This window comes from Pleurodeles waltl, chromosome 4_2, assembly GCF_031143425.1.
Source record: "Pleurodeles waltl isolate 20211129_DDA chromosome 4_2, aPleWal1.hap1.20221129, whole genome shotgun sequence".
Taxonomy (NCBI): Eukaryota; Metazoa; Chordata; class Amphibia; order Caudata; family Salamandridae; genus Pleurodeles; species Pleurodeles waltl.
In genome coordinates this window covers 876,355,710-876,372,867 of record NC_090443.1, presented here as the reverse complement: position 1 = coordinate 876,372,867, position 17,158 = coordinate 876,355,710, and the positions used below count along the sequence as shown (strand labels likewise).

The 17,158-nt window shown below is 44.1% G+C and overlaps 1 protein-coding gene across 1 annotated transcript in view; it reads right to left on the bottom strand.

Annotated features, from left to right (window-relative positions):
- SLC1A7 (solute carrier family 1 member 7) overlaps positions 1-17,158 on the bottom strand; it is a 605,311-nt gene that overhangs the window by 15,319 nt on the left and 572,834 nt on the right. The window contains exons 9-10 of the mRNA XM_069232652.1: positions 7,339-7,473; positions 308-407 (exon numbers count right to left, since the gene is read on the bottom strand). Of these exons, the coding sequence (XP_069088753.1) occupies positions 308-407; positions 7,339-7,473 (235 nt within the window). The remainder of the gene's footprint in view (positions 1-307; positions 408-7,338; positions 7,474-17,158) is intronic.

The following is a 17,158-nucleotide window of genomic DNA, read 5'->3' as shown; positions in this document are numbered from 1 at the left end:
CTGATTACTACACTTTTCACCAAGTCCAAAGATTCAGTCGACCTCAGAGGGTGAGATTGGTAATGGTGACTCACCCGAGCGCTGGTGGTTTTTTAACCCGGAACTGGAGAGTAGAATTTTTCTGGGACTCCAGCAGTTTTTGATAGTATATTAACCTATCAATGCCTTTGGATAATGTGAAGGTAATACTTATAAAGTTATTTGTCTGGTAAGGCCGTACACTTCAGTATTAATTATGACTACGAAATATCAATCTGGTTTAAGATAAAAAATGTATATTTATATTTGTGAACACACATCATCTTACCTCATCGTTCTGCTTTTCAAAGTCCTTTCTGCAGACGTGGGCCATGATACCGGCTGCTAAGGCATCTCCCAAGACATTGATCATTGTTCTGAATCGATCTCTGCAAAATAATGCATTTCAGGAGTCCTGCTTCGTTTGATAATTACCATACATTTCAATTAAATCTTTAATGCCACTGAACTCCAGCCAATACACACTCTTTCAGTATAGACAGACCCCATGCTTTTCATATTATGCCTTCAACTAGATACACAGTCATCACCATATATCCTTACTATGTACACTAAAACATGACAGAGTAAACTAATGCGATGTTATTTGAATTGTTAATAAATAAATTCAAATTGTCAAAGTGCACTACCTAAATCACTAGGTACTACTACAGTGCCCTTTCCTGTCTATGTTTACGGAAGAAAATATCCTCACTTGTAAACTTAACAAAAATTAATTGTAGTGACCCAATGTGAAAACCGAAGAAACAAAATAAAGCAATAATGTGTTTCATACATTATTTTATGAAAAGTTAAATAGAATTTTATGACAAGAGCCGAGGCTCCTATTATGCTTTCTTTTCCTGCTTTATTTTAATAGCAGCCAAGAGGAAAACACCAATCCCAGAGGTTTGCGCAACAAGCAACCAATGGGAGGTAAGACTAATAACATCAACCAATCAGTACACTGTATCAGGTAACATATACCAATCCTGACTGCAGGCAGCCCTCTTTTCTTGCTGCTCGCAGTCAAGATAAGTATATCTTTACTTGCTTCATACATTTCGATAAATTATCGTATCTTGTTTGGGTTAATATGTTGTTTTAACTGTAGCGTGTATGTTTATGCCCTTCCTTAACGTGGAATCTTCTTAGCGCGCCTTCTCGTAGCGCATAGGCTATTTTTAGCAGTTTCTTTTCAATACGCGAAGAGATCGGCCGCCCGCAGCGTCTCCCTTTCAGCTTGCTCGAACGTTCTATTGTGAACGCCGGCTGACGCGAGCGCTAATCAGTGCATTCTTCGCATTCCTGAGCGCATTCCTTCGGAAGCGCTCCTTCTACTGAAGACGCCTGCAGTGTTTTACACGCTTTCAACGCCACGGAGCTCCGTTCCTCACCCTTATTTGCTTCACTGTTTCTTGGCCTCACTCTGCTCAGTTTTTTCCGGTGTTCTGGTGAGTCACACGACATCTATCCTCAAAGTCTGCCCTTATTTCTTAACCCTTACTTACCAGTTTTTGCCTCTTCCTTTCAGCAACATGGAATTTTCAAATTTCTTCATAGAAAATGATGATTCTGATGAGAATTTTTCTGCTAACTTAAATAACTTTATTCAGTCATCAGTCAAAAAAGAAGTTTCTGCTTCAATGGGAAAGATTTCCAAACAAATCCAATCTACAGTTTCATCCTGTTTGTCCCAATCACAAGTGGCCCATTCTGCTGCGGAAAGCAGAAAGCGCAAAGCCTCGGAGGCTTCTCCTAATCAGGCTAACGCCTCATCTGCGCTATTGGAAAGTGAGCCAAGCTCACACAGGATGGAGGACGAAGTTCCTCAAAGGCCTCCTAGTAAGGAGGGGAACAAAATTATGGTTACTAAAAGTAAATCTAAAGTAAAAAACGTCTCTAAGACCCATAAAATTGTGATTGCGGACATTAGAGACACTGATGACGATGATGATGATGGCTTCAATGTCTCTTCTTCTTCTGATAATGAGGATGACAACTCCTCAAATTTTTGGATTGCCCCCCCCTCCAAAAAATCCAAGTCAACATCATCCGTTCAATCCCCTCTCCTAGATTCAGATGGTAACCACATGTTCGACCCCAGTCTAATTCACCACCCAAACTCAACCGAATGGTTACCTTCCGATCACGTTGCAAGTTACATTCTGGCAAAACTACGCCTTGCTCTAGACAAACAGGTACGAGCCAAGCTTCGCTCAGAATGTCCCAGGCCCTCCCTCCCCTTACACATTACTGCCACCCCGTCTATAGATCCGTCCCTTCTAACTTTTTTCTCCAAATTTGGGAAAGACCCCCGTAAAGGGGTGGACAGAGCCTGGGCCTTGTGTCAGGATAAAGTCCTTGATTTGGTCAGTCCCTTATCCCGTATTTTCGACCTCGCTGAATCCGCTAGAATGAATGATGAATCCATCGACCCCGAAGAACTCTCCCTTTGGATCCAGAGAGCCTTTTGTTTGCTGGGAAACGCGAACGCAGCCATGACGCACGAGCGTCGTAAAGGACTACTGCTCAAACTAGATCCTAAACTGGCTAACTTAGCAGCTATGGACCCAGGATCTAAAGCTGATGGTTTACTCTTCGGAGATAATTTTATCAAAGAACTCAGCAAATATGTCACCACCTTTGCTTCTTTAGACAAAGCCCAACAATCAATCAAAAAAGTTTTTAACTCCCGGGTTTTTGCCAGGGCCGGTAGAGGAAGAAGCCGCTCCACCGGCCGTCCTTCAGGAACCAAGGCTTCCGAGGCTCCTATAGTTACCAACAACAACAACAGCAGCAGGACTTTCGCCCACAATTTTATCCCCAACGTGCCAGAGGCTACAGAGGAAGGAACCATCGCAGGTCCTACAATAACTCAGGTAAGCCAACATTCTGGCCATCTTTCTATAGGGGGTCGTTTAAAATTTTTTCTCCACAAATGGAAAGAAATTACATCAGATCCCTGGGTTCTCAACATTATCAAAGTCTACTTAATAGAACTTTACGAAACTCCCTTCCAACCGTCCCCTCTTCTCCCCCTCAAATTTTCAGAAGAAATGTCAAATCTTATCGATTCAGAAATCCAAGATCTACTTCAAAAACGTGCTATCCAACCAGCTCGTCCGATCCACTCAGGCTTCATAAGCCCCCTCTTTCTAGTAATCAGAAAAAACAAGAAAATAAGACCGGTCATCAACCTCAAGCAATTCAATCAGTTTGTCGTCTACAGACACTTCAAAATGGAAACGATTCTCCATCTAAGAGATTCGCTTCTCCTCAACGACTGGATGGTCCGTCTAGACCTCCAAGACGCTTATTTAACAGTCCCTATTCATCACTCTCACAGAAAGTTTCTCCAATTCCAATGGAAATATCGCACCTATCAGTTCACTTGTCTACCCTTTGGTCTTTCCTCGGCCCCTTGGTGTTTCACCAAGTTAATAAAACCTATTGTAGCTCTTCTCCGATCTCAGGGTTTCAGACTCATAATCTATCTGGACGATATCCTTCTTATGCACCAAGATATTTCAACACTCCGGTCCCAACTCTCTTTCACAATCTCACTACTATCAGACCTAGGCTTCTTAATCAACAACGAGAAATCAATGTTTATCCCATCACAAACAACGGAATTCCTAGGTTTTCTAATCAATTCCTCTCAAGGCCTTCTACAACTCCCGGCCTCAAAAATAAAAAATATCAAATCAGAGATAACCCTATCTTTACAGCAGACTTCTCTCTCCCTCAGGTCTCTTGCAAGGATTGTAGGTCTTCTTTCTTCTTCGATTCAAGCAATCTTCCCAGGTCCCCTGCACTACCGAGCGCTCCAAAGATTGAAAATCAGACACTTGCGCAAAGGTCTTGCTTATTCAGATTTCATCCCCCTCGACCTCGAATCCCGTACAGAACTCCAATGGTGGCTCGGTCATCTAGAAGCCTGGAATGGCAGGACCATCTTTGCCTCAGCCCCAGATCTTGTATTAGAATCTGACGCAAGTCTAACAGGCTGGGGCGCAAGGTGTGGTCAGATATCGACTGGAGGCACATGGTCTCGACAGGAGCCTTCATTGCACATCAACTATTTAGAGATGCTTGCAGGCTCCTTTGCAATAAAAACCTTCACCAAAAACAGAGTCTCTTGTTCCATTCTTCTTCGTATGGACAATCTGACAGCTGTAAAATACATCAATCATCTCGGCGGTACCAAGTCCAAACCCCTTGCAGATCTAGCAAAAAGCTTTTGGGAATTTTGCCTTCATCAAAAAATTTCAGTTCAAGCAGAATACTTACCAGGTTCTCTCAACTCAGTTGCAGACTGGTATTCTCGTCATCTTTCCGATTACAGCGAATGGAAGCTTCACTCCTCAGTTTTAACCTCTATCCATCGCAAATGGGGTCCATTTCAGATAGATCTTTTCGCTTCCCTCTTGAATGCTCAACTTCCTCGCTTCTTCAGCTGGAGACCTGATCCGCACGCCCTGGCGACCAATGCTTTTCTCCAACAATGGAATCATGCAATAAATTTTGCATTCCCTCCTTTTATCATGATAAACAGAGTCCTCAACCAACTTCGCCGTCAAAGAGCCACACTAGTTCTAGTAGTCCCATTGTGGCAAGCCCAAGTGTGGTACCCCACTCTCCTAGATTTAGCCATCGACTTCCCGGTTTTTCTACCCTCCTTTCCCTCCCTCCTTCTGAACCCTCAAGGTCTCCCTCACGACCTCATTCTCAACAAAACTCTTCTCCTAAAACTCTTCTCCTATCCGCCTGGAGGGTTTCAGGTCTTCCTCATCTTACCCAGGAATTTCACTTGAGGCTTCAACCTATATCAACAATTCCTGGGCTCCAGGCACTTCCAAGGCTTACAAATCAGCTTGGTCCATCTGGTCTAGCTGGTGTTTGGGAAAATCATGCGATCCCTTTTCAGCAGATCTAACCCTAATAGCTAACTTTCTTGCTTCCCAAGCTAGCGCCGGCAAATCTTACAGAACCATCAATCTCTATAGATCAGCTATATCCCTACACCACCCGTTTATAAACGAAAAAACCTGTAGGTGAACATCCTGTTATTTGTCGTCTATTAAAAGGAGTAAAATTCTCCAATCCCCCAATCCCCAAGTATTCCACTTTATGGGATGTGAATCTCGTTTTGCAAATGTTTGTTTCATGGCAGGATAACGACTTCTTATCTTTGAAAATGCTTTCAGCCAAACTAACAATGTTACTTTGTCTTGTGTCTATCAAACGTCTTTCTGATGTCAAAGCTCTAGATATTTCTGCTCGTCACTTCACTCCTACTGGTGTTATGTTCAATGTCTCTCGTCGTACAAAAACTAATATTACTTCTGTTTTCTATCCCTTCTTTCCAAATCACCCAAAACTTTGTGTGGGAAACTGTTTAAAAGTTTATGAACAAAAAACTGCCAATCTTAGAACATCTTTCGCTTCCCAACTGTTGATTTCCTTCAGGAAACCCCATAAACCTGTATCTTCCCCTACCTTAGCTCGTTGGGTCAAGTGGGTAATGTCCCTAGCGGGCATCAATACTTCAAAATTTGGTGCCCATTCTGCTAGAGGCGCCATGGCGTCAAAAGCCTTCTGGGCTGGATCACGCTTGGAAGATATTCTAAGATCGGCAGATTGGTCAAACGATGCTACCTTTCGTACCTTTTATTGTAAACCTGTTAGTACAGCATCTTCTGTAGTAGTTAACATGCTTTAAACAAGCATAATAGGAGCCTCCGGTCTTGTCATAAAATGTAGATTTTCCAAGTATTTTATGATGGAAAGTCTTAATTTTATTAAAGACACGGAGGCGAGTATTATCCCACCGCTTACTGTACTAACGTTGTTCTCTCCCACCCTCTCTAGTTAATACCAACGCTCCAGCATCCTCTTCAACCTAATTCATTGGATGCCGATTCTCCTCGAAGGACTCCTTCACCGCAACCTCCATTGATCTGGGATCCCTGCATCCATCATCCTGTCTAGCCATACTATTCACCTAACTTGGACAGAATTCAATACTTTTTTGCCCTAATCCTGGCAATATGTTTAATTTGTTGTATAGTGCCTTTATTCAAATCTGTTTCTTGACTGTCTCGCAACCGAAAAGAGGGCTGCCTGCAGTCAGGATTGGTATATGTTACCTGATACAGTGTACTGATTGGTTGATGTTATTAGTCTTACCTCCCATTGGTTGCTTGTTGCGCAAACCTCTGGGATTGGTGTTTTCCTCTTGTCTGCTATTAAAATAAAGCAGGAAAAGAAAGCATAATACTCGCCTCCGTGTCTTTAATAAAATTAAGACTTTCCATCATAAAATACTTGGAAAATCTACATTTTCTACACAATTATAGTGCACTACTAGTACGTGAATGAATTAATTAATAATTGCAGCTAACCACCGCTGTTTACTGATCTGTCTCTATTTATCTATTTCTGGTGAATACTGCCCTAACGACCTGCAAACTACAAAGAGTTATTACATTATTGAACGCTAGAAGGGTATAGGGGGACAATAACGAATATTAGTATGGCTACTGTTAGTGAATTAGACATCTTTTCTAGTCAGTTTTCCATCAAAATTCATCTCGTGGTAGTCATTGCTGGAAATTAATGCAGGATTTTAAAATTCAGCAGAATCGTAAAAATCCCAGGTAATCCACACTCCTGACGCTCCCCTACAAGAACATTAGCATATACAGAGACGTGGGTAATCCATGCATGCATGCATATGCAATGATATGCCATACAATGGTTAAAACCAGATCGTGAGTTGAGTAAGTAGTGTAGTCATTGTATTTATTTGATGACCTTCGTAAGGAAGACATTTCCAAACCTTAGTAGCTGGTAAAGAAAGGTCCTCTCGTCTTCGGATTGGAGGTTAACTACGGGAACTACTGCAGAGCAAGCTGTGCGAACCATACGTTTCGAAAGGGTTGGAAGAGATAAACCTAAAGTGTGCGATTTGAGGGGGGCTACAGAGCGCGTGGGGAACGTATGCGGGCGTATCTCCCACTCAGGCCACAAAATAACTCCACTCCACCGTGGCCACTCAAGACATCAATAGAAGAGATATTTCAATGGTTGCTGAACCAACAATCAACCCACTATTGTCTATTGTGAAATACTGTATGTGTAACAGTCGATGACTAACTTCCTCTATTCTTTAAGTCTGGTACATTTTACAACTAAACAATTCCATATAAATTATAATTTTACAAGAAAACGTTTTCAATTATTTTCTATTTTAAATGGGCTAGCAATGTATTCCACAAAAGCGCTGATAGATCAAAAGATGCTCAATTTACTTACAGAGCCCAGTCAACGGCAATGATCAGAGTGATGTCGTCAGTGGGCAGCCCGACGGATGTGAGCACGATTACCATTGTCACGAGACCGGCTTGTGGAATGCCTGCTGCACCTATGCTGGCTGCTGTTGCTGTGATGCTTTCGGAAAACAAAAACAGAAGGAAACACTAGTCGTTAAATATGCATGTTTTCTTTGCATTCATGACATGCCAAATGCATGCGGAACGAATGCAGTAAATTAGTACTTTTTTTCAGAAATACTCCTCAAATGAAAGAACCCAAATCCTCTAAACACGTGTTTGTTTGCACATTCCCCAGTTTTGAGGTAGTCATTTGGCAAAGTAATGGCCTTTCCAGAATTTATATGGGTACAGTGCTTAATTCGTGCAGGCGCTAGCCAGTGATGCCTGTGAGGCCCAGCGTCACTAATTTTTAGGGACACTTTTGGGGACTGGCGCTTATTTTTCCTCATCAGAAATTGACTGAGCAAGAGACGTAAAAAAGCACAAGCGGGAAAGAAGTGGGACGAGAAAGACAGAAAAACAGGGAGAAAGCAGAGATGGTAAGATTCTGATAAAGGCGGGAACAGTGTCTGGTAGTCAGTTGTCGAAGTGCATTGAAAAAAGTATGGGAACTGTGATCTTGAATCCAATTTGGGCAGGGTCAGTGACTTTGGGGACAGGAAGAAAGGCATGGCTATAAAGAACAAAGTATTCTGTAACAATTCTGTTGCTCTTTTACCATCAAGTAACTGCATATAAAATAACACATACCATAAATGAAAAATGAACCCCTCACGTCTGTCAGATAGCCGGGAGCCGTCTGACGCCGCAGTGGGCATGTGTGTCAGACGGCTCCCAGCCGCGCTAGCACACACCAATGGGGGAAGCGCTGGTGCTTCCCCCGTGAGCTACCCCCTACACCCTCCCACAAGGGATGGCAGCAACCCCCCAGGCGATCTCATTATGTCAGCGTGCACCCTGTATGCTGCATCATCAGAGCAGACTGCGGCACTGGAAGCCTTTTGCTTCCAGTGCCAGAGGTTAAAGGAGGTTTCAAAGAGGCAACAATAAGAAAGAAAAGAGTTTTTCCTTTCTCCCAGTGTCTCTTTGAAATGTATTCCTGTTGTACGATCGCTCATGGCGTTGCGATTGTGCATCAGGAATACACACTAGACCACCAGGGATTTTTATGTTTTATGTGTGTGTGTGTGTTTGCATGTGATTTGGTGTGTGGGGAGCGGCCCCTTGGGCAAGGGTTGCTCCCCTTAGGGGGCATATATTTTGGCTGCTTCTGCCCCCCTTGGGGGAAGATCGGACTCTTTTGTTTAGGTCCATCTGCCCCCAAGGAGGGGGGGGGCAGAAACCACTAGTTGCCAGGGATTTTAATTTTGGAGATTTTGGGGAGCGAAACCTTGGGCAAGGGTCACTCCCTTTAGGGGACACATATTTTGGCTATTTTGCCACCCTTGGGGGAAGAACAGCCTATGTTTTTTTAGGCCCACCTGCCCACAAGGGAGGCAGAAACCACTAGACACCAAGGATGTTTTATTTACTATGTTGCTGCTGCTGTTGTGGGGAGCTGCTTTCTGGAACAGGCAGACTAGAATCAGAAAACCAAAGTTTTCACCACAGCAGGCTCACCAGGTAGTTGGTATGCTTTTCAAATCATCTTCTGACCATGATTATGAGACTGATTCTGCATCTAAGGCAGAGGAGGAAGTGCAAGATCCTGGCAGTGAATCTCCTGTCCAAGAGGAAATATCTGATACGGATGAAGTGCCTGGTTTAGAGAAGGACACTGATGTGCCGATAGTGCAGCAAGAGGCATTTGGATTGCAGCCGGGGGATGAAAAGCTTTCCATTGGAAGAGATGAACTCTGGGTTGCCCCAAATACGGTGCAGCCAGCGTTGCCTGCCTTTACTGGTGTCGCAGGGTATAGAGTGAATACTGAAAACTTGTTGCCTATACATTTCTTTCAGTTGTTTAGGGATGATGTATTTTTCGGTGAGATTGTTGAGCAGACTAATTTGTATGCTGAACAGTATTTGAGGGACAACAGTGCCAGGCTTACGCCCTGCTCTAGAGCTACCCGGTAGACTCCCACACATTTTTTGATGGGCCTGTTAAGGAAGCAGTTGTTGTCTTCGTATTGGTCTACCAGCCCCTTGCTGGCAACGGCCATATTTCCTGCAGTCATGATCGGTATCTGCTTCGAATGCTGAATTTTATTGATAATATTTTAGCATTGCTATGGGATCACCCTGATACTGACCATCTTTTTAAGATTCAGCCTGTCCTTGATCACTTTGTAGAAAGATTTTCATAGATCTAGGTTCCTGAGAAAGAAATAGCTTTGGATGAGTCTTCATCCTATTCCAGGGCTGTAGTTTTTTAGACAGTACACTCTTAGCAAGAGGGTACTGTAATAAGCAGGGTTCTCATTGTAGTACCCCACACTTTTTTACCTGGTATTAGTATGTTTTGGACTGTAGCGCACTGGGATCCTGCTAACCAGGACCCCAGTGTCAGTGCTCTCTCCCCTAAATATAGTTGTTTGTTACTTTTCACACCCACAATTGGCATACTGGTTCACAAATGTAAGTCCCTAGTATATGGTACCTAGGTACCTAGGGCATTAGTGCACCAGGGCCCCCTATGGGCTGCAGCATATATTATGCCACCCACAGGAGCCCATGCAAAGTGTGACTGTAGGCCTGCCTTTGCAGTCTGTGTGAAAGGGTGGATGTACCCTTTCACTTCCAAACCTAACCACTGCAGTTAGACATTATAAGTCACCCCTCTGGTAGGTCCTTCAGCCCAAGGGCAGGGTGTATGTCTCTGAGTGTGAGGGTACCCCTGCATGAGCAGGGTACCCCTACAGACTCCAAGCCAATTCCTGGACTCTGTAAGTGCGGGGAAACCATCTTAAGGCATGTAGTGGACACTGGTCAACACAAGTGGTCCAACTACATAATGGCTACTCCGAACCTAGGCATGTTTGGTATCAAACATGTTGGAATCATGCAACTATACTGATTCTAGTGTTAGCTGCATGATACCATGTACTCTGGGGGTTCCCTGGGGGAACCCCCAGTTCTGCTTGAACAGCCTTGCGAGGTCCAGCAGCTACCTCACGCTGCTGCTGACCACAGACACTGTTCTGCCCTCTTGCTGATGAGCCAGGCTCAGGCCAGAGGAGCAGAACAAAGGATTTCCTTCAAGGACAAGATGTGACCGCCTTCTCCTATGTATTAGGTGTCTAAGGGCTGGGGTGAGGAGGCCTCTCAGCACCACCAGACTGCTTTGAATTGGTGTCCTCCTTGCATAATTAGGTTTGCATCATTTCAGGAATCCCCAGTTCCCGCTCTGGCCCAACACTACACAAAGGACAGGGGAGTGACCACCCGCCTGTCCAGCTCCTCCTCTAGCGAGGTGTCCAGAGCTCTGCCAGGTGGCCACTTGATTCTGCCATCTTGAAAATAAGATGTGCAGAGGCCCCTGGGAGCACCTGGTGGGTAGGCCAGGTAGGAGACGACCTTGACCTCTTCTGATAGGTGGTCACTGCGAGACTGACCAACCCCTTTTTAGAGTTATTTAAGGGATGCCACATGAGGGGGTCCTCAGATTCATCAAACAAGACTCTACACGGAACTCTGTGCAAGACATCTTCTGACCCTGGCCTCTGGAACTGCTGTTGGTGTTCTCCTGGAACCAAACAAGTCTGCTTCTGATGGGAAGGCTGCCACTGCAACATTGTTTCTCTGGATCCTGCAAGAATTCCGCAACATCCAAGGCTGTGCATCCTCCAGGGTCACAAGGACTCTGTTTGCACCAGGAAGCATGACGGAATCTCCCTTGGAGTCACTCTCCTGCAACCGCAGGCACTTCAAGGCATCGTTGACCTGGTGCAGGGGTCTGCTGTCCCTGGACATCTGAAGATCCTGCTTCACAGGTTGTGAGTCTGTGGCCTCCTCTGGGCCCTGCTTGTCTTCTATCCGAGATGGGAGACTGGAGGCCCTTACTCCTGCCACTGGACTGGCACCCCCCGTGCACCGTAACTGTTGCACTTGCCAAGTCTTTTTGACTGTTCCTCTGGGAGATCTTCTGACTCCAAAAGCCCTAGCCCCCAGCATTCTGCAAACCAAAGATCAGCTCCTGTCCTGCAACTCCTGCGAAGTCGGACATCTGTTTTGCTGGGCTGGTAAGGCACCTGTGGGTCACTTGTGGGGGCTCCACAAACGTCTGTTGGCCTTCCTATGTGCTGAGGGCCAGCTCTGACTCTTCTTCCTGGGTAGAGTCTCCTGGACCTTGCTGGACCTCAAAACTCTGCAAATCTTTCTGCAACTCCTATTTGCAGTTACCAATGCTTGTTGGTGACCTGGCTGGTCACTGACCATCCTGCAATCCGGTGACCATTGAGTGACAGCTCATATGTGACTCCTGGGATATTCAGAAGCTCCTGGACCCAGCAGCTGGACTTCGTCTTACACCGACTTGCAAGAACTTCATCTTCAGGAGATAGGGCATTTCCACCTGCACCACCTGGGCACCTCCTTGGGTGCTAGACTCTGTCCTCTTCATTTGCAGGTCCTCCACATCCAGAACCCATTTCTGAGATCCACTACCCTGGTCCACAGGTCGTGACAGCAGCTGGACAATCTGAGGCATCCACAGTCTTCAGAGAGAGTCCCTTTTCTCCTCCTCATCCGGGTCCCTGATGTAGGAACTCCTGTCTTCTGGGTATCCTGGGGTAGTGGCACTCTCCATCATTCCTCTTGTCTGCTGGTTTCCTCTGGGTCTGCTGGGAAGGGTCCTGAATTCCACAAACTCCAACCACTATGGTATGTTAGCCTATGGGACAACTAGGTGGGTTACTGACTTACTTCTGGTTGCTAGGGTCACTTACTGTACTTACCTCAGGTGTTCCTAACCACCTCAGCCCCTTGCTAACCACCACACTTACCTTGGCTGTAGTCCCACTTTCACATGCCACTTTTTTAGTATATGGTTTGGCCCTCCACTAAGGCCCTGTATATTTCTATGCTTTTCTGATGGTTATTTTATGTGTATAATTGTATGTAATATCACCAAAGGAAATACACCAATGTTAGTTTAGTAGTAGTACTGTAATAAAGTATCCTTTATTTTTGCAACTCGTGTGGTTCTTCCTTGTGGCTAAGTCATTGTTTCACTACTGTGGTACTGCAAGTGCTTTACATTACTCCTGGATAAGCTTTAGCTGCTCGCCTCAGCTATCACTAGAGAGCTTCTGCTATCTGACACCTATTCACTATCACCAAGGGATGCCTGGGCTCAGTGCAGGGTGCCACACCACAGGTGTACACCATAAACTGAGCTGGCCTCCTAACATGCATTTGCTGTCTGAGAGTAGTACAGGATATGTCTATAATTTCTGGGTCTACACTGGTAGGGATTCCGCGAATGACCCCCCTCCGGTTGTTGGTCCACTTTCGGAGTTAGTGAAAAAACTGTGTGGGAACTTGGTAGAGGACTTTTTAACAAAGGTCACCATTTGTACCTAGATAACTTCTACACCGGTGTGCATTTGTTCAGGTAATTGTTCAAAGTGGACACTGTTGCTTGTGGTACAGTCTACTCTAACCGTAAAGGTTATCCAAAGGAGCTTGTTTATAAAAAAACGTGAGAAGGGACAGTGCAGTTCCTTGCGTAGTGATGAACTGCTAACTGTGAAATTTGCAGACAGGAGGGATGTCTACATGCTGACTACCATCCATGATGAAAGTACTTCACCTGTGACTGTTTGGGGTTAGGTTGCTGAAGTGCACAAACCTGTGTGCATTGTAGGCTACCATAAGCACATGGGTGGTGTAGAGTAGATCAGAGGTTGGAACTTTACACTGGTGTTCATAAGGCTTATGTTTGGTATAAGACATTGGCTAGCCATCTCTTCCCTCTAGCAAATTTAAAAAATGCTTTTGTTGTGTTCAAGGATCGTTCTCCAGAGTCAAAGATGACTTTTGTTCAGTTTCAGAAATCTGTCATAGGCAGCCATGTTGTAGTGGAACAGGCAAGTGTTCCTAGAGTTAAGGTGGTGGAGGATTTGGCTAAACTGAAAGATTGCCACCTTGCTGATCACATTCCTCCCACACCCCAAAAAACTATCCCTGTAAGAGATGTAGAGTTTGTATTGAAAGAGGCATGCAGAAGGAGAGTTGTATGAACTGCCCTGATTGTCCTTCTAAAACTGGCCTGTGTGTGCCTGCTTGTTTTAGGAGGTACCACACACAAAAGAGTTTTTGGGAGCAACAGTGAGTGTTTCCTGGGCTGTATATTTTTTGTTCAGTTTCACGGTTGGCGTTAGTTTGATGTATTTAGTTACAGCTGTTGTGTTTGTAGTTTTTTATTTACTTACAATTGGTTTGTATTTTCTTTTTTGTTAAAGAAAACATGATGCTGCTGGGCGTGAAATGGTGCTTGACTGGCAGTGTGTGTGGACTGGTGCTTGGCTGGTGGTGTGCATGGGCTGGCACTTTGCTGGCATTGTGCGTGGGCTGGTGCTTGTCTGGCCGTGTGCGGGCACTGGTGCTTGGCTAGTACTATGGCTTGTATGGCAGTGTGTGTGAGCTGGCGATTGGCTGGCTGTGTGTGAGTAGTAACTTGCTGCTGATCGGTACACACACTCCGTCAGCTGGTGTCATTGCGGTGCAAGACATGTGGGCATATGAAAATGATGGGCCCTTGATAGGCACTGTCTGTTGATGTGAGTGTTGTAATGCGCTGGGTCCACAGGTGGCAGCATGAATGGTCTGTGTGTTATGTGTTAAAGGTATGTGAATGGGCTGCAAAGCGGTTGGTGCCTTGACACAGATTTACAGCTCACAAGCTGTGAGTCAGTGATTCAGTTTTTTTACCCTTCAATTATTAACAGTGCATTTCATTTTTGTGAAATCTCTTGTCAATAACATTTTATATATTGAACCATCACTCACCCTTGTGCCAAATCCAACCAGTATGTGTGTGTACTTGAGGAAGAGATGGCTGGGCAGTAATATTAGACTTTTCTGTCTTTCTCTGCCAGGGTGTACATTGTCTCTACATTATCTTTTATTGTGAATGTTGTAATGTACAGGGCCCGCAGCTGGCACTGTGAATGGTCTTGTGAGTGTCACGGATGAAAGAAGTGTGAATGGCCTGTAAAGCAGTTGGTGCCTCGTCACAGCTTTACAGCTCACAAGCTTTGAGTCATTGGTTCAGTTTTGTGATCTATCAATTACTAACAGAGCACTGCATAGCTGTGAAATCTCTTGTTAATAACATTTTATATATTGAACCATCACTCACTCTCGTGCCAAATCCAACCAGTATCTATATGTAATAAGAACAGTGGGTAGTGACAAGGCAATTTTATTGAACTTCTCTTCAGTTGGGAATTCAACTCATGAAAAAAAAACACTACTCTGTAATCAGGCATAGAAGCACACCCCTGACACGATAAGTCTCTCAGCTGGGACCCCAGTGATGAGGCATGCCACCAACTAGGATGGTGGGTGAGGGCTCTTTTTTAACAAAACCTAAGGGCTTTTTTTCACGTTTTGAACATTTGGGACATCACAGAAGTAAGAGACTTGTTCGTGTCTAGGGAAAATCTACCAACTGTAGACATGTTCTAAAATTAGACATCCAGGGAAGTACAGGGTGGTGTATCTCTCGCGGATCCCAACAAGTTTTCTTACCCACATTGCCCTGCAAATCTCAAAATGTGACTAAAATCACACATTTTCCTTGCATTTCTGTTCTATATTCATCCAGCAAAAGAAAAAAAACACAAATTTCCTAACATTTAGTGTACCACTCGGTCTCCAGATAAAAATTATACCTCACGTTTGTGGGTGTCCAAAGCAGAGTCAACCTAAAAATGTATTAAAAAAAACCTGCACTCATGAACAAGCTGTGGTGCCCCCTCAATCTCTACACATGTTTGACCCTACCCTGTCGCAGGCACTTGGCCCACCCACACAAGTGAGATATCATTGTTATTAGGAGACTGAGGGGAACACTGAGTCATAGGAAATTTGTGGCTACCCTCAGTTTCCACAACTTTCCATCACATAAATGAGGGGATAATATGTTTTTTAAACAAATTCTGAAATTTGCAAGGAATCCACAGCTAGGCATATTGCAGTGGAAAAAATGTGATTTGTCCATGTTGCGTTTTGGGTTGTTGTTTCCTGTAATAAGCACTAGGCCTACCCACACAAATGAGGTATTTTTATTGGGGGGCTTGGGGAAATACAGAATACCAATTGTCTTTCTCTGCATTTGTGCCTTCCAAATGGAAGACAGGATGTATGAAAAAAGTCATTTTAAGAAATGCCCACTAATTCACATGCTACTGTGGGTACCCCCAAATTCAAAGATGTGCAAATAACCACTGCTTCTAAACTCCATATCTTGTGCTTATTTCAGAAACACATAGGTTTCCTTGATACCTATTTTTCAATCTTGATATTTTACCAAATGAATTTCTGCATACCCGGTACACAATGAAAAAACATTGCACGGTGCAGCTCAGTTATTGGCTCTAGGTAGCTTGGGTTCTTGGACCTACAAGCCATATACATCTCTGCAACCAGAAGGGTCCAGCAGACATAACAGTATATTGCATTTCAATATCTGCCATTTAGACCTTAGAAAAAGCTACAGATGAAAACTTAGACACAATGGCTGTTTTGTTTCAACTCAATGTCAATATTATTTCAAGTGTTACTTTCTATAGGAAAACCTTGAAGGATCTACACAAATGATCTTTTGCTGTATTTAGAATTGTGTCTACTTTTCAGAAATGTGTAGCTTTCCGGGTGTCTACTGTAGGTTTCATACCCATTTCTGTCACCAACTGGAAGGAGGTTGCATGCACAAATGAGGGGGGAAATGAGGTATGTCCCAATAAAATGCCAAAACTGTGATGAAAAATTTGGTTTTCTGACTCTAGTCTGCCTGTTTCTGAAAGCTGGGAAGATGGTGATTTTAGCACTGCAAACCCTTCATTGATGCCATTTGCAGGGAAAAAAACAGATGCTTTCTTCTGCAGCACGTTTTTCTAAATTTTCCCTAAAAACCCAAAATGTACCTGTAGTTTGGCTAATTTCTCGGTTCCCTCCAATGAAATCCACAAACACTGGAAACCTTTAGAACACCCAGGATATTGGAAAAAAGGAAGAACATTTGGCATGGATAGCTGGACAAAAGGTTATGAGGGCCTTAGTGTGAACTACCCCAAATAGCCAAAAAAAGGCTTAGCATGGGGAGGGGGGAACGGTGGGTGAGAGGTGGGGAGGCTTAGCAACGAAGGGGTTAAAGCAAATTAAACAAATCAGTGAGGGAAGTATTTCTTTATGTTGTGAAACCTCTGTTGCTTAATGCGATCACTACGAATATCTGTGTAACCAGTGAGTCACAGAACTGAATTATGGTTGGTGCAGTGGGGAATGGTGACTTGTGAGCTTTTAGTGTTGCGAGGTCCCAGCCTGTGGCAGAAAGCACTGTGAATACTGTACAGAGTTACACACAGTATAAGATAGCCTGGTTCAATATAAAAAGAAGAGAATATTTTGTCAACTAGACATGCAATGTGAAAGCTCTCACAAAATACTTTCCTTTAAGGAAGCATTAACAGCTAGACAGCAGCAAAGGCTCGAAAGGTGGGTAAAGCACCAGGCCTAAACTGAGTCATGCTAGTCCTGGTAAAAATTTAATAAGAATATTTTGGTTTTTAAAACCATTTTAAGCACTGAAGGTCGGATTAACAACGCCATTTCTGAATGTTGTGCTGTAACGC